We start from the raw sequence: 24,796 nt of genomic DNA on the forward strand, positions 1-24,796 counted from the left end.
GCAGCGCAGCCTGATGTCCTCTACGGTAACCATTTGTGGGCTAGTACATCATTCTGTTGACGTCTGAATAGGGCTTCTCTATGAATGCTTGCCCTGGATTGTGGCACAAAGCATTGTTGCATCACATCCTGTTTATTGGTAAATGTTTTATTGCTTTTTCCTCTTTATTTATTTGTTCCCATTTTTGCCCATGTTTGTTCACATTCACCCCTTTTTTTAAAAGATTGCATTACATTTTTATTTATCCCGTGAAGCACTCTGTAACACTGTTTTGATAAGTGCTCTATAAATAAAGGGTATTATAAAGGTTATTATAAGATGATGTCCTTTTGGGAGGTAAAACTTTCACCATGAATCACAATCCAACTCACAATGCACTCTGAGTGTAACAGTAAATAAAGATGACAAAAAGCTATGACTATGGGAAAAATACATACAGGAGATTCAGCGGTCTGACATCGGGCGTACATTTCCTAACTGTGATTTAGAGGGCAATAAAAGTATGCCTGATGGGGCAGTTTACATTTCACACGATTTGGAGAAAATCTCATTTCTTTGTGAGGTAACAAAAGCTAGAATTCGGCTAAGCTTTACAGAACAACAGAGCACTTATATGGGAGGAAATGTGTTAACAGGCTAGACAGTCCTACTCTCAGCAAAGAGGTATTTAAGTACTGAAGATGAAGTGAGATGGAAAATCTCATTTCCATAACAGAACAGGGAAAACAGTCTGGCAGAAGGTGTTTTTTTTCTGTTGAATTGTCAGAGCAATCATGGTCGTGCCACAGCCAGGGCAGCAGTCTAGGGGAGTGGGGGTGGAGGGTTGAGCCCTCTATCCCAAAACACATACAAATGAACTCAAACAATCACACACACACACACACACACACATACACACACACACACAGACACAAAGACACACACACAGGCACTCAGACACTCACACATACACACACACACGCACACACACACAAATAACAGTAGGTACACATAGATGCACGCATGCACAAACACTGCTTAGTCTCACAGGAGCAGACAGTGAGCACATTATGCAAACAGAGGGTTTCTGAACGTGCCTGTGTGTTGGAGAGAGAAATTAGACTGATTAAAAATCAGGGAAAAATTGCAAACTGTTTGATGGATCTCCTTGGGGCTAATTAGTATGTTGAATCTAAAGCCAAAACACACTGTTTAACAAATCTGGAAATGTAGGTATATTCATGATTTGTTTTCTGAATCCTATTTAAAATGTCAATGAACATATTTGCATTTGAAATGCAATCCAAAACAGCAGTGACAACAATAGAGATGCGCTATGCAATTCAGCTGCATATTTTTTTTTTCCTCGCAATCAGTTTCTTTGCCATACCCAAGCTGAATATGTAATGTAAGGCTCTTGTGTGCCACAGATTATTTGTTATAAGAGCTACTATATCCTGAAGCAGAGGGCAGGGAGCGGAGCAGGGGTCAGTCAGTCTGCAAGAATAAGATCAACTTTGATGTTGAAACCCAGGTAACAGCAGAGTACATTTTGGTGCTTGAGGAACAGGAAATGAACAAACTATTGTTGGCCTTTCCATTGTGAGTTATGCAATACAATGACGAGGACAGCCTAGAGGAGTAAAATTGAAATGACCCTCCTTGCAAACACAATGAATATTTCATTCAAGTCGAAGAATAGACTATCCCCGGATGTTTTGTCCTTGACCATGCGCAGATCCCTGACGATATCTGTTCAAAGGAGAGGATTATAATCAGTGCAGGAGCTGATTCTGCTCACCTATGCAAAGGGAAAACTGAACAGTTCCCTGTTCTTCAATCTATCATTTATAAACTTTGGATTTTTTATGCACCTATCAGCACAGCCTACCAGCCAGCCCATATGAATATATTCAACAACACACTGAGACAGCGAACAGAGGGAGATCTGTTTTATGTTTTGAGTACAGAAAGAAATCTAGTTTAATATTTAAACCTTCTCTCTACAGTCTAGAGTGTTGAGTACACTGCTCAGTGTGAGTTGTCAATTCCTCCTTGCTCTCCTCATCTTATCTTAACCAACAGAGCAATGGTCCCCAGAAGGATGTATGGCCACAACGAATCAGACAATCAATTGCATGGATATATTAAGGGAGGAAAGGAATGGCTATTGACTGGCATACATAAAGCATTCGATATTCTGTTTCAATTATCCTCTGTGTGCTTTGGAGTACAAAGGGAGTGCATGTACACCAAAATTTACCGTCTTCTCTTATTCTCATTTAAATACAACAGATACTTGGTAGACTTGGTAGAGGAATGGAACAATCCCTCGCTAGTTTAGAGCACTGTTACTTAATTTATCCTCCATGAGCTGCAGTGGAGGCTGTGCTCTGTGTTTCTAGAGAGAGTCTGTAATGATGGTGCAAGCAGTAAGTGACTTGCCTGCCTCAATCGTTGCTGGGAGCTGGTGTCACCGTGGTTAAAGCTGTGTGACCAGCGGGGCGCAGACTGAGCGTTGGAGAGAGCCACGAGCGGTCCGGCAGGTCAACAAAGCACACCTGTGCCTAATTAACCTGTGTGTATGTGTGTGTGAGTGTGTGTGTGGGTGAGCCGGTGCAGAGAGAAGCCGAAGGACCAAACCAGGGATGCATGCCTGTACGCCTGGCCTGAAAAGCCTGCTACTACAGACTGTTAGACTTAACCCCACAAGGGGAACTTTTAGTTAAAAGCTGTGGACTCAACCCCAATTATGTTATGTAGTTTATGTTTGGTGCCAAATAAACTACGGGCAAATACCCCAAGAATATCTCCAGTGCCATTTCCTACCTGTAAACTATGAGCGCTGTCACAAGCTGTCAACACAATCTTCAGGAAGGGACTCATGAGGCCACATCACTCTTTTCTGTCACACTCCCTCCTCGTGTTCTGCCTCTTTCCCTCTCTCTCGGTTGCATGTTTCCATACAAACTGTTGTGCACAGCTAGAGACCATGGTGTCTATGTGGCTGGGCTAGTGTGGTCAGACTGTCTGCTGAAAGATGATCAGTAGAAATGTGTTCAATCAAACAGAGAATTCAGCTATTTATATTTAAAATATACTCCACGATTTCACTGGTACAAGACTAGTCACATACTACATCGGTAGTTGGTATTGGTGTACATGAGGTTCTCTAATCAGGTTGGAGGAAGGGTTGTGTAAACTCATATCTCTGCGCCCTCCAATGTTTCCCGCATAGCTTTTGGAGGAGCGCACAAATCTCCTCAACACCACAAGACATTTCAAATAAATTCTTCATCGGCCTGTCAAAATGCTTTTCCTCTCCCATCAACGCCAGCGAGAGACTACCGTGATCTACTATGAAATGGCCTCATTGTGCAGGGCATCAAGGATTTCTGCGGCTCCATCTCCGGGTGTGCTATGAACTGTGAATTCCAGATTCAGACAGCCCAAGGCCCAAGGCCATGAGCCGCTAGCACTGCTGGTGCACTCTGTTGCTTCACACATCTGAAATTGGCTGACATGTTTAAGTTTGCCATACCTTTGCTCAATCTTTGTCTGATTGCTCTCTGGAAACTATGCAAAGCCAACTGGTTCAAGACCCACATATGTCAGGACAATAAAGCTCTCCTTTTCTAATTTCAGTCTGCATTTTTAGAACTGCCATGTCTGCACATTTTGATGAGATTTATAGTATTTACAGAAGGGCTGTTAGACACATCAGCATATAACATGGTAATCTGAGAGAGGATATTTGACAGATAGTTTTCCATTCGTTCTCAGTAACCCATGGCGCTGTAATCCTCTAATGACTTACCAATAACTATTAAGGATTTAATGTCACCCGTACTCTGTGCGGTTTGACTTGATTCTCTCTCAGTTCTTCTCCTGAACTTAGGACAGTGCTGAGACTGACTGAGCCCATAAAATCTTCAAAGTCCTCACTCATCACAGAATCAGTCATGCAGACAGGATGTTCTGGAGTTGTATCACAGGAAGTCAAGGTGACCATTTCAAGCTGAGTCAATATATCTAGGTCCAGAACTTAACTACTTCTGACTTGCTCTTGTGGAATATAATGTATAAGACGTGAAGTATTTGGTAACGCTTTATTTTACAGGCCGCTAATTAAGGGGTACTAATAAAATAACAATGTTGTAGTTACAGGGTAACAAAACAAGAAGTCCGGGAATTAAGGGGTAACAATTTTGTGATTATGAGAGATTTATAAGGTAGTTATGGTGTAACTGTTTTCGTAATTACTGCATATTTAAAAAATAATTACAGGGTACAATAACGTAATTAGGGGGAACTAAACAAATTATCGGTTATCGGTGCTTAAAGGTTCATGCACTGGAAAAAGGACATTGTAAAGTGCCACCCATGTTTCTATTAACTACATGGGTTGATGCACAGGTTGTTCTGAAAAAAAGAAATTCTACACCTGAAAAGCTGACTTGAAGATGAATAGCTTTTCTTTTTATTTTCCTAAAGTATCCCCTCAGATATGATAGTAGGTAGTAGTAATAGGTAATAGTAATATATAGTAGTAATAGTAGTAAGTAGCAAGATTAGAGTGAGCTAACTTGTGGCTTAAAACTAGGAATTAGCAATAAATAGATGTTTTCCACATTAAAAATACGGTATCTTAATACAAATTCCAAATATTCAGTGTGTTTTTTAAGCATGTGTAGTTTATAAACCATGTACGAAGTGAGACATCTCTGTCATCAAAATTTGCTGGAGCCTGAGCTTCATCTGATGAATCATAATGCAGCTGGACAGAATGCAGCAGAGTTCATAGAATTTAGAATGTCAGTGTCATAAAGGAGCGATTGACCTGAACAGACTCAGACTCACAGTTTCATCTCTGATCGGTGTTCACCTGCAAATTGAGAAAGAAAACTCGCGTTGCATTCATTTGGAGAAACATCATATATCATCATAAACATCATTATATTTGTATTATTTAACAGGAAAAGATTAGTGCAGAGGATTTTGCTGAACAAACAAGAGACAGACAGTCAGGAAAGACTAGTTGTTTGCATTTGTGTCCACTTCTTCCTTCCTGTTGTTGATTTACATTGTAAATTCACAGTTAGATTTGTTGTTGAAACAAAACTATGATGAAAGGCATAAGATGAAGCTATGATGAAGCATGTTGACCTTGAATGAAGCTACATCATGTGGCCTCATGGTTCTTTGTTTCATTAAGATGTTGCCATTGCATTTCTTTCAGCATCCATGCAAATGGTCGCTCAACTCAATGCCCTTAATGACGATCGCCATGAAAACATCAACTGCATGTTTGCAAAAGTCCTGAAGAAGGAGCATTATCTTTATGCTGAAGCCTCTAGTTTCTCTGGAGTGACTGCTGAGCTCGACTGTGACCTTTCACCTCAGTCTGCTGTTGGTCTCGCCTCCAAACCTGCTTTTGGATTTGAAAGCCTCAATATATGGGAACCAATAGCCAGCACAGCGTCATCAGCATACAAACTTCTCTTGGGTATGGACAAAAGAGATCTTCCTTCCACAGAGAAAGAGTCTCCTCTCATGACCGAAGACACAGCGTTAGGTAATGCTGGAGCATCCATCCACCCAGCTCAGGATGTTGAGGCTCAATCCAACCTGCTCCGCCTTGTTAAGGCTCCATCCCATGAGGCTCAAATGGCTGATGATTTCAAAATCATTGAGAGATTGAGGCTGCTTCAGCACTCCCCCTTTGGTTTTGACGATGACTACCACCTGGGGAAAGTTGGAAAGAGGTACCTCTTTGCTCCCCCAGGTGACACATCTGGATTTGTGGCTGACTGCTGCTCACCCTGTGGATCCACTCTGGGCTGCCTGGATGAGTGGGAGCCACTGGTCAAGTCCCACTTTGACTTGAAGAAGGAGGGATTTGGTAAGGAGCTCCTCCACGCTTCATCACATTTCTCTAGATTTGTAGTTGACTGCTCCCCACAGCATGGGTCGACTCTGGACCAGCTTGACAAATGGGAACCTGTTGTCAGCAGCACTGATTCTCACCTGATGCAGTTCCTCTCAGTCCTCCTGGAGGAGGAGGAACTTGATGAAAAGCACATCTATGCTTCCTCAACAGTGAGTTCTACATTTATGGCTGCCTGCGCTGCACACCATGCCCCTACTCAAAATCATCTTGATGAATGGGAGCCAATCGTCAAAGCTGATTCTAAACTGATGCTGTTCCTCCAGACTTGGAGAAGCAGGACAAACAATGTCCTTTTATCATCAAGAGGGAAACGGTCAGCCCTTGTGCACAGATTGAGGCCGCTGCAGAAAGCTCTGTCCCCGTCCTGCATCAACCTGAATGTTGCGAGGGAACAAAAGTCACTGTCCTCTTTGCTGGACCTGACAATAACTCCACCTCAGAGGAGGCTCTCCCCGTCTCTCTTGCTGAAGACACCCTGATTCACTTGCTTAAGGAAGGATCAACAACCAACCTGTTTCAGGAGTCCCAGGCTCCAGCCATCCAGGTTGAGGTCAAAGCTCCACCAAGCCTTGTGGTTGAAACTGTAAAGGACACCAAGGATCTGTCTGGTCTGACCCTGGAAAAGACACTTCCACCTGTCCAACTGGTCAAACCTACCGGACCTCAGAGTTCCAGTGCCAAAGACAGCCTGTCGACAAAACCAAAGAAGAAGAAGAAGCGTAGCTTCTTTTCTTGGCTATCCCGCATATTCCGGGGGAAGAACAAGAAATCTGCTGACAACATGGCTGCAACAGCAGAGACGCCACTCCAACAGACCTGCCAGACAGAAGGAGATGAACCAAAGCCCTGCTTGACTGCCCTCTCATCTGCAGTCCACTTCTGAACTCCTCCTTTATTTGAATACATTTATTTGCACACTACTGTTATAGTGTCTTTGCGCATTTCTTCAAAACACACCTTTATTCCTGCAGTTATGGGTAACCTGTAGCCTAAAGCAGTGGCAGTGTAATGGAATTAGTAAATATATGTTGGCCATTAACATTTTCTATACCTCTATTACTAACAATATAGTCAATATTTATTCTAATTGTGGCTGTTTTTTCACTGAGAGTCCATTTTGCTTTTAATACACCACTTGTTTTTTGTAAAAAAAATAAAAATAAAAATAAAAACAATCAAAAACACAATCAATGCCCCACATTAAATACAGTTTAGCAGAAAGTCACATACGTCCATCTGGTAATCGATGTTAGGAGAGGAGACCCAGCTGTTTGGTGACATTTCTATAACAATATAGCATACACAAAAAATATGGAACTTCAACACACAGTAACAGACTTAATTGAACATACAAGAGCTTCATTGAATGTAATATACAGTATGTTGAGATTAAATATCAAATATGTCAATTTTATAATATAAAATGTAAAATAAAAACCTTCATAATCCTTTTATAAAACAATTTAGGGTCTAAATACTTACTCCATAACTACAGGGAACAAGCACTGATAACATTTGTTTAGTCCCCCCTAATTACATTACTGTACCCGGTAATTATTTTTTTAAGTATGCAGTAATTGCAAAAACAGTTAAACTATAACTACCTTATAAATCTCTCCTAATTACAAAGTTGTTACCCCTTAATTCCCGGACGTCTTGTTTTTTTACCCTATAACTACAGCATTGTTATTTTATTAGTACCCCATAATTACAAACTAGTTACACCGTAATTAGCGGGCTGTAAAATAAAGTTATAGAATATTTTATTGTTAAATTATTATAGGAAATAATAAAGAAATATTGTGAATATCTTGTCTGAAATAAAGGATTTCTTATTCAATAAGCTTTGGTTGGCTTTGATTGTAATTGAATTAAGCTTTGCTGACAGTTGCCATCCAATTAATTTCAAAACCAGCTCAGACGAAAGCAATTCACTGGTGAAAAAATCGAGATCACACCAACTGAAATAGGTGAAAAAATACATTTAGGTCTCCTCAAAATTCCCCAGTTAATTTTTCATGGCCATACCTTTTAAGAGACATGTCAGTTTGATTTAATGTTCGCCTGACAGTTATTGGATTTTGGTGTTTACCTCTTATCACTACAGAAAACTAGGGAGGCCAATTTATACTCTGGATGCACATAAAGCAGCATCAAAAATTAAGATCCTGATGCCTTGGAAACATTATAAAAGCTTTCCATATGCCTCTCTGTGTTTAATTGGTTATGCTCTTTTCATGTGTGTGCTGAGAGGATGAGAGTCTTTTTAAAATTCATCAGTATTTTCTCTATTCCATGTTTAGACTGATGTGCCCCCACACAGCCTTTTCTAATGTTCCTCTTTTCCCTCCTACAGCCTAATCTACAGCTTCACTCACTCACTCACTGGACCGCTGACAGTTCACATTTGAATGATGGAGCTGCAGTCTGGATGTTGTTTTTAAACTCCCATTGATGACGCCCAGAGTTTGTTTTTATCAGACAGAATTTTCCATAAAAAAACAACCAAGTTGCATTAAATGTTCAATTACACATATGCTGGCACATTTGATAAAGAGAATCTTTAAATGGGAGCTTAAAGTGAAGAAATTGTCTCAAGTGGTTCAAAGGATTTGAAGTGGAAGAAGAGAGGATTGATGTTTGCGCTGCAAGCCCCTGAGTAGAACTGGCCCAGGGTCTAATCAGAGACCAACACCCCACCCCTCCTCATCCTGCTTCCACACAGCCATAGGATTTTCTCTCACTATTCAGCGCTGATAGATGAGCCTCTCTTTGTATTTCAGCCATGCACTTTCTTAAATCTGAAAAGCCCATTCATCTTGGGCAAACGCAAGCAGAGGAGGGAGTAAAAAAAAAAAAAAAGAAAAACTTCTAAACTCATTTTTTTCACCCCTTGCCACTGCTCAAGTGTCACTCACAAGCTCTCTAAGCACTTTGTCTCTCCTCCATTAATTGTCTCAATGCTCAAGCATGTCACGTGCCTTGACTACAACTGGAGCCGGGCAGATCGCAACTCTGCCGTTCCCCTCTGTCTTGTTCTCCACATTGATAAGTCCACAATAGATAAGAAACAATCTGCTCGATATAACCCAGCACAGACTGTTTCATTGGGGAAAGATATCACACACAAAGAAGAAAATGCATTTCTTTTTTCCTGATGGACTGGATTAATCTTTGCTGTTCAGGTACAATGCTTTTCAGACATTCAGGCAAAGTAGTTTATCTACGCTTGCTGTCAAATAGAATTCAAGCATTTAGTGGGCTAGACAAATAACCAATGTAATAAATCATCTCTTTTTTGTGTAGCAGGGCATTAGAGAGGCTGTTGTACAGACAGGCTGTTTGAAGTTTAGACACTTTCATTACATACATTGTACCACTGTCAACAACATACAAAGTTTAATGGTCCTCTGGTGAACTGAGGGACCAATTCTTCACCCTTGCTGTAGCAACACGAAAGCCTATTTTTCCAAGAAGATTATCTTTCAGCTGGCAATACAATATACACCACCGTATTTTTATCCCAAAGTGTGTCTGTGTGACCATGTGTTGAGAGAAATGGTGTCATGTTTAATTAGCAAATTCTCACGCTGAATCTGGACACCTTGTTGACACATCCATTCCACATGAGCTATTACTGATTCCTTTGAATGCAATTTACATAATTATACCTCATCCTGTCCTGTGAAGCACATGCCTCAAACACCATGTTGCTCACAGCAAAACAGCGAGAGGAAAAACAGCCATATTAACCCTTGTGGCAAAAAAAAAGCTAAATGCTGAGACCGTTTCCCCCATCTGCATTTTATGAGACATGATGGTCTCACTACATTAAGGGTATGACCCTCCCCCCACCCCCACCCCCACCCCCTCCATACACACACACACACACACACACACACACACACACACACACACACTATCACCTCTAAACACATACACACAAAGGGAGAAAATTTCACTGCCAGAGCAAGATGACCTAAATTTCCACAATGGTTGCACTTACTGTACATATCTAAGTTGATCCTTATTCAATATGCAAAACCCATGCTATACCGCCACATTCCAAAACATAAATTCTCATTTACATACCCAATACTGCACAACGAGAATCACCACTGGTGAGTGTATAAACTCTATGGTAACATTTAAAGTCAAACAACAACTATCTTCCCCTATGAACAATGAAGCATGACAGTCTGAATTGCCAGAACGTACTGTCAGAGGGCCGCTCCAAAGCTCCCAGCATTGAATTTCCCTCTGAATCTTGTCTTGCTCATCTAATAACTTTGTTTATGTCTGCTATGGGACATGTCTGAAGAGACACCTTGAACACTGGGATACAGCTCTCAGTCCAAACATAAAGAGAGAAATGAAATATTCACCCGCCTTATTGTCTCCAGACTCCTAGAGAAGAATCAATAAAACATAACATTGGCTCCTTTCTGAGTTTAAGACTTCCGATGGGGTTTGAATCCCCCATGTGACGTTGGAGGCTTTACACTCGCATATAAAAACACCAGAGTTTTATTTTGATGTTTGAATTAATCAGCGGAGAGCTTCTTCAGAACAAAAAGATCTGATGTTGCCTATGGGATCTGTGGCCATCTGGGATTTCAACCAAGTATTTAAAAGCATGTTTTGATGAATGCATTTCAACAACCATAATAAGCTAAACTAAAACCGCCGATCTATAGAACCTCTCATATCTGGGGTACAAAACCCAGCCATCCCTTTGCATTATCTCCCAGATATTTTTACTGGTCTAATCTTTCCCCTTGGAGAGTAAACCTCGCTTCAAAGAACACCACACCAAAATAAGTGTTGACAAAAACAATGTCTCTGCATAGTCTGTTTAAACACAACTTTCACTTCAAGGTTAAACCCTCTATGAAGTGTGTCAGTCGTGACAAAACAATAGGGCAATTATGCAGACTAGATCAACATATGTTAATGGTTACCACTGGAAGACAAAGGACTCGGCTAAGTAGGAGGGTAGTGTGACCCCATTAGCACGATCTTTCAGAGGAAAGAGATCCTTTGAGACCCAACTCCAATAAACGGGTTAAAAAAAACAACAATACTCAGGCTTTGTTCACACACAAGCGCAAGAAAGATTGCTGCTTTCACTGCCCACAAATTCAGAGAAAAACTCTTGATAACTTAAAAGTAAACAATCACTCCTGACCAGTCAATTGATTGGTTACAAGCTGCGTAAAAAGGCACTAAAACACACCAAAAAATACAACACAGTTCTATTTTTTTTATGTTTATTGCACAGCCAGCAGCACAGTATGTGTGAGCAAGCCCTTGCTGATGTGTCAGACCCATGCATATTAAAACGTAACTCAAATGTCATGTTTTGTTACACAGAACATAGGTAATCATGGAAAAGATGCTAAAAATGAGCTGCTACTGGAAGCATATTATTAGGTATGGCAACATCGGTGCAGCACTGACAAGAAACAGACAGAGAGATGGAGAGAGAGAGAGAGAGAGAGAGAGAGTCTGGCTTCGTATAAGTCTTAAAGACATGGAATACAGAGTTCTTTAAGGCAAGTGATCTCCCACTAGAGCAATAATCAGTTGAGCTGAGCTCCACCACAGTGTAATTTGCCTCTGATTTCTAATCTTTTTAAAAGAATGAGAAGCTAAGTGCCTTCCACAAATGCAGACTATCATGGCATTTCTTCGGGCACATTATGGACCAGAGTGATTAGAGAACTTAAAATGCAAAGGCATCCCCTGAAACTGAATGCATTTACAATTCCATTAAAAATGGAATTGTGTCTGTGGGCCAGCAGTAAATTTGAAATATCTTCCCTGCAACAGTTTTTCTCATACATTTTTCGTCTGCTGCCTCCTTCACTCTCTTGTCGAATCTGTTTGAGGCTGTGAATAATTTGCCAGTAACTTTCATGGAAATAGCTAGTTTCTACACAATTACATTTCTATACAATATAACATTAACCATGAAAATGTTATCATGGTTGCTCGTCATGCAGAAAGTTTAGTTCCCAACATTCACAAATCATCTCTATCAAAAGCGTCATGCGGACGATGTTGGTGAAAACGATTCAGACAGCAATTTAATCAGACAGGAATTTGCTTTTATTGTGAAATGGCTAAAAAGGTATAAAATTAAATCTTAATGAAAACATGGCGTGAATTCAGTGTGTGGGATGAAGTACAGAGTCCTCACTTTAAAATCTTTACACCTTGTGCTCATACTAGAACAGAGAGATTTGTTCAACTATCACATTCTGCTCTCTGTGTTATCTTCATCTCTAATTGTACAGTATAACCTCATCTGAACAGAACAGCCTGGTCTTCTAAGCAGCCACTATGAGCTGAAAATGCATGTGTAAAAACATATAGCTCATATTTTAGATCACCAGAATCCTAATACAGATCAGTGTAATGTGTAAATGAAGCTCCACTTTTCCCAATCAGGAACAGTGCAATTCACACATCACATTGAAAACAAGCATCTGCTAAATAACTCTTCCCAACCATAAACAACCATTTACTTATCATAAATCCACATAAACACCTCTGTGTCCCAGTTCAAGCTAATGCCGTATTGTACTATATTAATCCATCCATCATCGCAGCCATTTGACCTGGTTTAATGTAATCCAATGAGAAACACACACACACCGAACCCATGATCACCTCTGTTCTCGCTAAAAGAAAAATCAGCCAACAGAACAAATAACCTTTAAATTGAACTGCAATAAGAACAAAAAAATAAATAAATAACTTATTCTTGTTTACCAGCACATTGACTGAACCGTTACCACTGGTTTCAAGTCTCTCCTGCTTAAAAAAGTGTATTATACTATTTTTTTGCCACCTCAGCATTCCTATAACTTTCACCTGTCGAAAGTTACTGTATCTTGGGCATGGATAGACTGTTTAGAATATTAGCATCGCTAACAAATGTGAATATAACAATGTGCTCCTGGTTCATTATTTTGATTAAGACAGCAGTAGGCTATAGCTTTCTGCCCTATAGATGTGAGACACTGGACTCAATTCAAACTTCACTTAAGGAATATATCAGTCAATAAAACACCTTCTTCCTGTACATACAGTATTACTCCTGTTGTTATTGATTTAAGTCCAATCAATATTTGTGAACATGGGCAACTGCCTCCCATATCTGTAAACCACAGAGCTAAGACTCAAACGTCATCAAGATGTACAATCTGAGGCTGAGGCTGATGATGACTGGGAGATTTTGCGGATGCTTGAGTTTTTAACCCTGAATGAGCTTTATTGTTATCACTTCTGAACTAGTATGCTTATTCACAGAAAATCCCCATTAACTTTACCATTTTTTCTCAATTTTATTCTCAGTGGAGCACCTCCATGTTTAGCATCTTGATGACATCACAGGTTAAAGTCTGCACCAAACATCTACGTGGACAAATATGAATATCAATTATGAATAGGGACCTTAAAAAACCAACAAAGTAACCCAGCGACATAGAAACTAATTAATGCAGATTGTACTGTATACTGGAAACCTATGAATACTGTAAAACCCAATCAGAAGTATTTAATATTGGAAGAAATGAACTCAATAATGAGACAAAAACAGTTGACAATGGCTGTATGAACTGTTGCTTATTTTTTGTTTTAATGAGCAATTGCTTATAGACTGAAACACTCAAGTATGAATTGACTTACCTCCAGCTTGCATGAATCCTCACACCCCTGCACCACATACTGTATCTTTACACTTTTCACACTATATACCGGACTAGAAACGCAGCAAGATCAGCCAGCTGAATCACACCTACTGTATAAAGTCAGGAAACGTGTGAATAGCAAATGCAGTCTGGGTGAAAATGCTATCTCCACATTTGTATTATAGCTGATGATTTTGACCTCTAAAACGCTGGTGACATTAACATTGTACTTACAGTATATGCATATAGTCCCTATATCAACAGACAACAAACTGATGTGGGGTTAACTATTAGATTGGGTTTGGATAGATTTATTTAAGTAGATTACTGTAGGACAAATAGTAAAGCTAGAAAACAGACATAGCCAACGTTACAGTAATCACAATAAAATTATCTTGTTCATCATCCTAAATTATTGCACTGACTCAAACACAGATGAATAGTTTCATTCAGTGGGCTTCAGAAATATTGGCACCCTTGGTGAAGATCAGATTAGAAGATTAGAAGATTAGAAGAACAAAAGTCAATTATATCCTTTGCCTGGAACAATTTGAAATGTATGTTCTGTTATTGCAAAAAGTTGTCCAAACATACTTTAATTCCACAGTGTGATAACTTTTGTTTTAAGAAACAAAACAAATTCGTCACAGTTGTTGTCTCCATTTGTTGGAAAGCTTATTATATTGGCTACCTATGTTTGTTGTTTACAGCCTCTTCCATTTGAATGTGTCTCTATGGGCTTTTCAGAATGTTTCATATCATTATTGCTATAGTTACTGTTATCGTTTCAGATTATTATTGTTGTTTACTACAGCATACTGTTGACTACATGGTTGACTAATGAATTGTGTTTCTGAGCAAAGTCTCTCTTCCTTCTCGCACTTTCCATTAAGATACAGATGGAGAATTGAAAGGTTATCGAATGGGATTTCCTCCTCAGAAATCAATTGTAAAATAGCCCCCAAATTAGCCATTTCTATCCTGATGCACAGCGTTATGTACAGTTATAGTTTTACTCTGTGTTTCTCAGTAGCACTCTCCACCATTTAGTCCACACTAGAGCAGAACAAAGAACAGCGAAACATAATGCATACTGGGGGAAAAAAACACTCACACTATCAAATCTAATAGGCTGCATTAGAGGTATGACAGAACATCTTAAAGGAATATGTTTTTGCGTATGTTTACATACACACAGTGTTCTGGAGACTAAATCAGATTCTGCTTATATATTCTGCAAATATATATGTGAATTAACAGAATTTTGTGAATGTTCCCACTGAAACAGAAATTATATGACCAAAACCAAACAAAAATCATATCCGGTAAACAAGATCTGGTGTTTGCATGGTCAGCATATATCCTGACAAATATTGGTATATCATATTTGGGCTTCATACATTTGTGATGTGAGCTTACCCAGTCTCCTCTAAATGGGACATGGCATTTGCCTCTGCCAACTGCCAACTTACAAATACTTCATAACATATACAGAATATTTCCTGTATTCTGTTATCCTGTACATGCAAAGGTACACATTACATAGATGGATTATACTTGAAATATTACACTGAATATAAGTGGAACCTAATGGGATTCGAAGTCCATAATAAGATATATCTATCTATATATCTATTTTTGGAAAATATAAATTTATAGTCAAAACCCTGGTGAGATAAATATATGCATAATGGTCTCTGTATGTGATTGCCTGTGGCTCCAATGCAGTAAGCCAATGGGGAAACTAGATGTGAGGTAGAAATAATGATTTTATGTGTCCTGACCTGGAATTGATTTTTGAATTCCAAAAATCAGCACGAGATTTGTTATCAATGGAAAGATTAACTCCTACTCGATCTCTAATTTGAGGTTACATGCTTGTCAGATAACAATGCTCTCAGGGAAACTCTAAACAGTGCCCCTCCCCCATTTCATATCCTATTTTTTTTTTTGCCTAAAGAACACTGTCTTTGTCAGCTTGTTGTGACCTGAGAATTTCCCAGTGAAATAGTTTTAACTGTGAGAGACCCTAAGGAGATATAGCCAAGATATACACTTTACCAACACGTTACAGTTTTGAGATCTTAAATAGTATTACAGATTTTGACATTTTTCCGAGAATGTATAGCCCTACCCAGGCTAGGCTATCCAAAAATCAGAAGTAAGCCAGACAAGGTATTGTTATCTGAAAATGATCCAAAAGGGCTTTATGTACTTTCAGCCTATCTGTCTCTACTGATAATGAGGCTTGAATTAGCCTGTTTTCGACTGAGGGGTGCCTCCACCAAAACCTTGCTCAGTGCACCGAAAAAAATGGACCGGCCCTGCATGTACAGGCACACATACACACGCGCACACGCACACGCGCACGCGCACGCACGCACGCACGTCCAATATAGGCAATAATTAAATAGCAAAAAAAAAAAAAAAGAAGAAAATAGGCTTTTGCAAAATAAAACCGTCATTCCGTAATGGCTGTAATAAGATGATAAACAGTGCAGAAACTAACTCCAAGCAATGGCATATCTTTTTTTCCCCCCTTTCTATTTTGCAACTTCCTTCTATATGCACTCTCAAAACAGGCTTAGAGGTTTTTCATAAGGCCTATTTTTAATTCTAAAGCGAGGGATTGGTCACACTTCGTCTCATTAGCATGAGGAGCTGTATAAACCCCGCCACTGCAGAATTTTGAGCTGTGTTGAAGGCGAGGCAACAAGCGTATCTGACTGGCTGCGCGCAATGAGCAAGTAACTTTCACTTTCAGCACAGTTCAGTTGATAAACGCGGGTGCTGTATGGAGAGCTCACTCAGCAGGTGAACTGGTCTTATCTGTTCAGCGAGAGTGAGGCTGCTTACTGAAGACAAGATAACTCCGAAGATGATGCGAGCCAAATTAATCGGTTGGCACTGGTGGATTGTTATATTTTCAATTCAGCAAATATTATTTGTTTCACTGGCTCAGTCCGAGGGAAATACTATACGATACCAGACCACGGAGGAGGACGGACCAGGTACAGTCATCGGAAACCTTGCCAAGGACATGTCCTTGAGTCTGTCTCATTCATCCAAGACCAATTTCAGGATGATGAAACAATTCAATGATTCATTCATCAGGGTAAGAGAAAGCGACGGGGAACTCACTGTCGGGGAACGAATTGACAGGGAGAGAATCTGCAGGCACACTCTACAGTGTCTCATTACTTTTGACGTGGTAAATTTCTCAAAAGATCGGTACAAATTGATTCACGTTGAGGTGGAAATAAAGGACATCAATGACAACTCTCCAGAGTTTCCAAACAAGGAATATATAGTGGAGATCTCGGAGAATGCAGCAGTGGGGTCCCGTATTCCTCTAGACCCAGCTGTGGACGCTGATGTCGGGTCAAACTACATCCAAAGCTATCAAATTTCTGTCAACAGTCATTTTTCCATTGATGTGCTCATGAGAGCGGATGGGGTTAAATATGCGGAATTGGTGCTAATGAAAGAGCTAGACAGGGAGACTCAGTCATCATACACGGTGGAGCTGGTTGCCACAGACGGAGGCAACCCATACAGATCGGGGTCAACAAAGATAACTATCAAAGTGACTGACTTCAATGATAATAGTCCCATTTTCGACCAGAATAGTTTCTCAGTTAGTTTGCCGGAGGATGCGCCGGTCGGCACGGTTATATTGGACTTGAACGCAATTGATGCTGATGAGGGTTTAAATGGAGAGGTCGTCTATGGATTCGGAAAACAGGTTTCTCTTGAGATCCGAGAACTTTTCGAAGTGGATAATAAATCAGGTCGCCTGATGCTCAAGAGCCCGGTGGATTTCGAGGACAAAAAAACCTATGAGCTAGACGTGCAGGCGACTGATCTGGGACCCAACCCGACCCCCTCCGTCTGCAAAATCATAATTCATGTCAAAGACGTTAATGACAATGCCCCAGAAATCAGTATCACCCCGATGACCTCCATCACGACAGGCATTGCATACATCAGCGAGGCAGCAGACAAGGACAGCCTAGTGGCTCTGATCAGCACCTTGGACAGGGACTCGGGCGTCAACAGCCAGGTCCACTGCACATTATACGGCCACGACCATTTCAAACTTCAGCAAGCCTACGAGGACAGCTACATGATAGTTACGGCGGCAGCTCTAGACAGGGAGAAAATTAGCGAGTATAACTTGACAGTGATGGCTGAGGATTTTGGGTCACCTCCGCTGAGAAAGATCACACAGTACACCATTAGACTGAGCGACGAGAATGACAACGCCCCTCACTTTAGTAAAGCCGTCTATGAAGTTTCCGTGGAGGAGAACAATGCACCGGGCGCATATATCACAATAGTTGAGGCCAAAGACGCAGATTTGGGGAACAATGGAAAAATCACATACAGACTTTTAGACGGTGTTATCATGGGGTCTCCTGTGAACACGTTTGTATCTCTAAATTCAGTGTCTGGCGCCATATATGCATTAAGAAGTTTTAATTATGAAGTCATGAAACTGCTAGAGATACACATCCAAGCAAGTGATGGGGGGTCACCACAGCTGCAGAGCAGCGCTGTCATCAGGCTAAAAATAGTTGATCAGAATGACAACCAACCTTCCATCATAGAGCCAGTTCTTTACAAAGGATCTGCTGAGGTTTTCCTGCCCAAAGATGCACCTGCAGGTTATGTGGTAACCCAGATAAAGGCCACAGATGCTGATGAAGGCATAAATGCACAGCTGTCCTACAGAATCACTGAGGGGGGACACCTGGGCTTCTCTATCAACAAAGCCACGGGGAAGGTGCATGTGAGTCGTCAGCTGACGTACGATCTCACAGACATTGCCAAAGTCACAGTCTCAGTCAGCGACAATGGATCACCTGCTCTGACCTCCACAGCCATTATACACTTCAGTTTTATAGAAGGCACTGTACCTAGCATGCCGTCCTTGGCTCAAAATGGCAGCGAGGAGCTCTTTGAATGGGACATGTCCATAGCCATAATCATTGTCCTGGCAGGGAGCTGCTCCCTCCTCCTACTGGCTATCATTCTCATCACAACCATTTGCAGTCGCCGAAAAAAAGAGACAAGGGAGGGAGGATATGATGAAAAAGAAGACATACCAAATGTGGAGAAAGTGGAAAGTGGTCATATTGATTCATTGATTACCAACCACAAAGGCAAAGTGTTTGATGCCCATCCATTTCCAGAGAAATCCCCATTGGCCAGCAGCAACACAATAGAGACAGGCTGTGAAGATGGCAGACCACCAGCAGGCATCTTTGAGTCAAACAGCAGAATGATGGAGGGTAAACTGAAGGTAAGTAATTATGTTTGAGTGATCCAAAGATTGTCTCATACTGGTTTTGTTATTGTCTTTTGCATCCCCCTGACTCAAATTTTGTGCGGATGTGTTTGTACTCTTGCAGGGTTACTCTACACTACCGGGATATGGAAAAGAAACTGTCAGGCCAATAACAATTTGGAAGGGTAATTCATTCACGACAATCTCAGCAAGGGATCCGCAGATCAGTGGGAAGGACAGTGGCAAAGGAGACAGTGACTTCAATGACAGCGATTCTGACATAAGTGGAGATGTGCACAAAAAGGACTCCCCACCAACAAACAGTGAGTGCCACACAAATTCATAACAATAAATAAAAATGGAGTAAAATAAACACAAATAGATTCACAGTTCATAGTGAGACCATACAGGCCTAAATGACATAAAGGATTAAATCCATGCGCTGATTTGACACATATTCTTGATGCTTCCTGGGATTATTCACATTTTAATAATGGCATAAAATCTGCATATTTCAAATGTATTGTACCCAGTTACAACAATGCATCTTCTGATACAGTGGATATCAGTCATGTAGCCTGGGGCCACTGGGGGTCACTGGGGTGTTTCAACATCAGACACCCTTGACCAGGTGACCCAGCTTGTGTATTCATACTGCCCTCTGATGTTTCCACAGGTCTTTGGGCATGTACAAGCGAGTGCAAGGTCTTGGGCCACTCCGACCGCTGCTGGAGCCCGTCAGCTACAAGGCCCAACACAAGCCTGGCCATCGGACCACATCTGTCCACGTTCTCAAAGACAGCTTCACTTCCGCGAGACACCAGGAGGGAAAATTACTATCCAGCTCACATACCCAAAACCAACGGTCTGCAAAGTGTGTATGAAAAAGTTCAACACCAGGAATTTGATTATATACTTGTCGGTCCACCGACCCCGGCCAGAATACAGGAAACTGATGAGATGTCCATTCCAGAGTATACACACTCCTAAAAGAACTTAAATGAATGATCAAAAACTCGTCAAAAGGGAATTAATCTTTATACTGTATAGTACTTTTATCTTAATTGACTCCATGTTGGATTGTTGCAGTGTTTTGTATGTCTATTGTCTCTTATATAGGCTCATGTATGACTGTTCATTGTATTATGTGTAATATGCAAGATTTTGTACATTAATAATATATTTTTCATAATGATTCAATGTAAAGAAGAATTTTATTATGAATTTTCAAGAGCATGTGTTACTATTAAAGGGGCATGACCTATGGACATTTAGGCTCAAGGGGGCCTTTCTGAAGTGGAAAACAATCAATATCAAAGATTACCATGTTTGTGGTAGATTTTGTCACATTGTTGCACAAATAAATATTTAAAAGAAAAAATATTATTGTTCTGCTGTTAAAATAGAGTATTGCATATAACAACAGTTTTAGAAATTAGCTATGTGGGCTTGCAGGACTCTTAAATGAAATCTTATGGGCAGAGAACAACCTATTGTCCTCAGAAAATATTCATAAAGCACACAGAATAACCTCAATTAGACAGCTGAACACGTTTAATTTGCCTTAAGGGCTTATAAGCCACAGTAAATACAATGTGGTCCAGCGATCATACCTAAAATGATGGGAAACACAAGCCAATGTCATATTCTTTACAAGGTACAAAACAATGTAATTACAGTGCTGGCTTAATTTGCATGCAAATTCTGCATAGCTGATCAAATGCTCTTACAATTACATATTTTTCAAGGGTCAAAGAATCCCTTCACCTTTCTGATTGCCTCCCAGCTTACCAATTATCAAAAAAATGTGGTTCAATCTGTTTCTAAGCAACAGTGGCAGCACATATTCCAATCTCTTTTGCTCTACGTTCACCTTCTTGTTAAGTTATGATAAGGAGCAAGTAACCTCGACCGAGAGATCACGTCCCTCCTGTTGTCAAATCAGAAAATGCATAATCAGACAAGGGTTATGTGTTTTTGTGCATGTGTGTGTCTGTGCTGTCTGTCTGTATCCCAGCAAGAGTGTGTCCACAAACAGCAGTTATAAATTGCAGGAATGTGGTCATCTAGGCAGACACACTTATAGGTTTGACTGCAGGTAGTGCAAGCTGTTCAATCCATTTACATCTGTAACCAGGGATGAAGTGGAGGGTAAACCCATGCCGATGTAGTTCACCCATCTATTTAGCCTGACATTAATCTTCAGGACTTAAATTCATAGTACACATCATCCCAACTAGCATCAAACTAGTATAAATTTTACAAAAAATACAAGGTAATTTAAGGGAAAGCATAAATGAATGCTTGTCTGAGAGCATAGCTGATATAGCTGATATATTGGTGAATGTTTGCCTTATGACTGATCACTGACTTCTTACCACTGCATCACTGCCTGTAACACATGACACCAGACAATCTCTGAAGAGACCATGCTTGAAAACTACAGAGATGGATCAAACCTGCATCAAAAATATGATTTCAGTCAGGCTGGCTACCTTGCTTTAGGCTACCTGGACCTACAGGTAACACTGAGCTGAAGAATTTAGTTTACGTCAGTTGCACGTCACTCACACTCAGACGCTAAATGGTCTTCTGGCGGGCAACCTGTTTCACCAGAGAGAGGCAACAGTGGAGGAAATTCGAGCTTCATGAGGACATGATGAGAGAGACTGAGGAAAAAATCCAAAATGCCTCCAATGGATCTGACTGTTTTGAACACTGCATGCCTCCGGTAAGATAACCATTTAATTTAGAAATAAAACGGGCAATTCATAAGATGTAAATTAGGAAGAAGACTTTCTGAGCTCTGAGGGTTTACAGGAAAGTGACAGTCTTGCCCTTGTCCTTGTTCAGTGTGTGTTGTTTCTTACTTTCTTGCTTTCTGAACTTTGTGAAGGCTTACAGCTCGCCGACCACGCCGACCTCTGCTGCAGCCGGCCGCCTCCTGAGATTTGGAGCTGCGGCTCTTATTGTTGGGGCAGTATTGATGTTGTGTGCATCCATCGCTGCTCTCTACCTGTGGAAAGCCAGTGATAAAAATGTAAGTGTTGACTATATAAGGTGTTCTGTTGTGATAGCAATAGTGCCACTTCAGTGATGGATAGCCTGCCCAAAAGTGCATACAAGTGGCCTTTAGGCTACTTTTGCTGGGAATTGGGTCCACAGTGGAATAAGTGGGCTAAATAATCCTCTCATGATTACATACCAATCTGTGATTTTGTGCATGAAATGGGTTTTTTATTATTATTTTTATCATTCTTAATTCATGAGGTCACACGAGAAATCTTGCTTATTGAAATGCCCCATCAATAAACATATTTTCTGATCTTGAAATAGCACACATTTTCATTCTGTCTACAGTCCATCTTTCAAACTCCATGTGAATAATTTGGTCAGGTAACTCTGCCCTATCTCATTAGCCATAGTGGAATATTTATTTTTGCCATAATGAGCTCACCTGTAGGGCAAACATCCCTGTCAAGGTCTACAACGTTATCCCCTGTGGTGTTCTGTTCAAATCCTGTGTGCTGAGACTACACAGCAGCTCTTTAAGAGAAACAAAAAAATTCAAGTGTGCAGAGAGAATAAGCAATGTGAAGGTTACTGTCCTGTATCTCACTGTGATCTGCAAAAAGGCATTTATACCAGGCTACTGCTCGTAGTGTTTGCTACTCTGTGATTTACATAACTTGACTAATGAGTCATTTTAACCTTCTGCTTTGAATGCCACCAGGTTTATAATGTTCATTACAGTATGAACATCAATGGGAAGGTGAAGGAGGGCTCCATGGAAATCGATTCTGATAACAACCTGGAGAGGTTTAAAACTGGGACTGGAGATGAAGAAGCTGTGGAGGTTCATGACTTTCAAATTGTGAGTTGTCCTTGTTTTCTCTTCCTGAAGTAGTTCAACGGAGACTTGGCGTGTGCTTAGCAAAGTAGCAAACTTGTGTGTGTAAACATGGCATCTCTGTGATTTGATGCAGGGAATCACTGGAATCCGTTTCTTTGGAGGAGAGAAGTGCTATATAAAATCTCAAATCAAAGCCAACCTTCCAGACATGGGAACTCACAGCAAAGAGGCACTGATGTTTGACCTGGTACAGTTAGCTTCATACAGAACTATACAAATTGCTATTTAATTTTCTGCTTTCTATTCACATTGTAATTTTTTTCCCATCTGAATAAGTCACAGCGAATCATAGTGAAAGCTGATGCAAAATAAATGAAAAGAGGACCCTACATAAAAAATACAATGGCCATTTGAAGCATGCATCTTTGATCCTATCAGACAGATGAAATCATGCCAGCGAAGTTTGATGAGGAGTTTCTGATTTGGGTTGCTGCGGACGAGCCACTGAAGGACACCAGTTTCTTGAGCAACAAAATCCTGGCTCTCTGTGGGGATTCGCCCATTTACTGGCTCCAACCTACCTATCCTAAAGGTTGCCCTCTTCACTTCTTGCTAGCTCCAATACATTCATTCATACCATCCCATAGAGTCGAGAGAAACTTACCTAATATCATACTGCATGTGTTCCATTTGAATGATTGTACATTTTGTAACTATTTATTTATAACCTGGTTATGATTGTCCTGTCCTAGTAATCCACTTTATCAGGGTACATGGCATCTCATATAATATTTACACACTTTTACAATTTACTGCCTTGTCTGAGAAGTTAGTGAGACATATTAACATCTTGAGCAAACGCTACATTTGGAGACTTACACAAAAAAAGGCTCCGGTCTGGCATTAAAAAAGAATGATCTTGAAATATGCAAGGCTGCTTGATATCACTGCAGCTAATTCAATTATTCAGGACAACTGAGACAGTCCTCGCTATGTAGGATTGAGCTCTGAGGACATGTATGGCGTCTTGTGGATGTTGACCCAATACCCATGCCTCCTGTGGCTGCTGTAACAGATGGGGAGAGGAGAAAAAGAGACACACAGCGAGCCAAACGGCAGTTTAACATGGAGGAGTTTGAGGCAGCTGCTGAGGAGAGGAACACGGTGAGTCATTCGGAGGATGACACCTCCAGAGCTGTGGAAGAAGAGGAGGGGGCTCAGTCAACTGCGGGGTCAGCGTATAATCCCGAAAACCCCTATCATGTGAGTACCGACTTTGACCACAATGCTGTTTTTGATAAACAAGCTGCTGAATTTTAGATGAACTATCCAGAGGCATATGAGATGAAAAACAGAGCCCTAAAGCAACCCTTAAAGTAACATTATGAATTAAAGTCTCCCCGTTTTGTAAACACCTTTACGGATGAGTTCAGAACTCCATACTTGGGTTTCCAGCCTTATAAAGAATGGAATCTCATAGAAATAAGTACATGATTGGGAATTTTCTAACCTACATTTAGTCCCTCCGTCAGCTGTGGTGCTGCTGTTGAGTAGGTGTCGTATTAGTAGCTGTAAATACAGGTCACTAGGGTGATAGCTGCCATTCCGTGTTTATGAGCTTGTGAACTGAAGTGAAAGACTCCCACCAGTCATAAAAATTCACTTTGCTTAAGGGAACCGGGGTGTCATGTTTGGGAGGATGAGAAGTTTGAAAACAGTGTAATTTCAAATGAATATGAATTAAGCATCGCAAAAGAAAAAGATGTGTCTACAAAATTAACGTTGCTCCCAATCTACAGCGCAGGGGAGAGGCGGGAGAGGAAGGCACCATGACCTTTGACCCCATGCTAGACCACCTGGGGATTTGCTGCTCAGAATGCCGACGCAGCTACACCCACTGTCAGAGAATATGCGAGCCCCTTCGTGGCCACTGGCCTTGGCCTTACAACTACAGAGGATGCCAGGTAGCTTGCCGAGTGATTTTGCCTTGCCGCTGGTGGGTGGCACGCATATTAGGTGTTGTGTGA

The 24,796-nt window shown here is 40.7% G+C and overlaps 2 protein-coding genes across 2 annotated transcripts; both read left to right on the forward strand.

The window, feature by feature from the left end:
• Positions 1-16,504: 16,504 nt before the first annotated feature.
• On the forward strand, positions 16,505-19,906 carry pcdh8.2 (protocadherin 8, tandem duplication 2). Its single transcript, XM_078285924.1, has 3 exons — positions 16,505-18,931; positions 19,041-19,239; positions 19,593-19,906. The coding sequence occupies exons 1-3, from the start codon at positions 16,505-16,507 to the stop codon at positions 19,904-19,906; spliced, it is 2,940 nt and encodes a 979-aa protein (XP_078142050.1).
• Positions 19,907-21,500: 1,594 nt separating this feature from the next.
• On the forward strand, positions 21,501-24,796 carry LOC139933025 (leukocyte cell-derived chemotaxin 1-like). Its single transcript, XM_078285925.1, has 7 exons — positions 21,501-21,647; positions 21,813-21,956; positions 22,650-22,790; positions 22,903-23,016; positions 23,208-23,361; positions 23,845-24,032; positions 24,569-24,796. Exons 1-7 carry the CDS (start codon positions 21,501-21,503, stop codon positions 24,794-24,796), a joined length of 1,116 nt encoding a protein of 371 aa, XP_078142051.1.

This window comes from Centroberyx gerrardi, chromosome 10, assembly GCF_048128805.1.
Source record: "Centroberyx gerrardi isolate f3 chromosome 10, fCenGer3.hap1.cur.20231027, whole genome shotgun sequence".
NCBI lineage: Eukaryota > Metazoa > Chordata > Actinopteri > Beryciformes > Berycidae > Centroberyx > Centroberyx gerrardi.

What these genes read in the sequence shown, in the direction of transcription:
- pcdh8.2 (XM_078285924.1), top strand. Translation starts at nt 16,505, where the DNA reads ATGATGCGAGCCAAATTAATCGGTTGGCACTGGTGGATTGTTATATTT. An exon ending in TGATGGAGGGTAAACTGAAG is followed by an intron (nt 18,932 to 19,040) that starts GTAAGTAATTAT and finishes GTACTCTTGCAG; the next exon opens with GGTTACTCTACACTACCGGG. An exon ending in GGACTCCCCACCAACAAACA is followed by an intron (nt 19,240 to 19,592) that starts GTGAGTGCCACA and finishes ATGTTTCCACAG; the next exon opens with GTCTTTGGGCATGTACAAGC.
- LOC139933025 (XM_078285925.1), top strand. Translation starts at nt 21,501, where the DNA reads ATGGTCTTCTGGCGGGCAACCTGTTTCACCAGAGAGAGGCAACAGTGG. An exon ending in GGAAAGCCAGTGATAAAAAT is followed by an intron (nt 21,957 to 22,649) that starts GTAAGTGTTGAC and finishes GAATGCCACCAG; the next exon opens with GTTTATAATGTTCATTACAG. An exon ending in CCAACCTACCTATCCTAAAG is followed by an intron (nt 23,362 to 23,844) that starts GTTGCCCTCTTC and finishes CTGCTGTAACAG; the next exon opens with ATGGGGAGAGGAGAAAAAGA.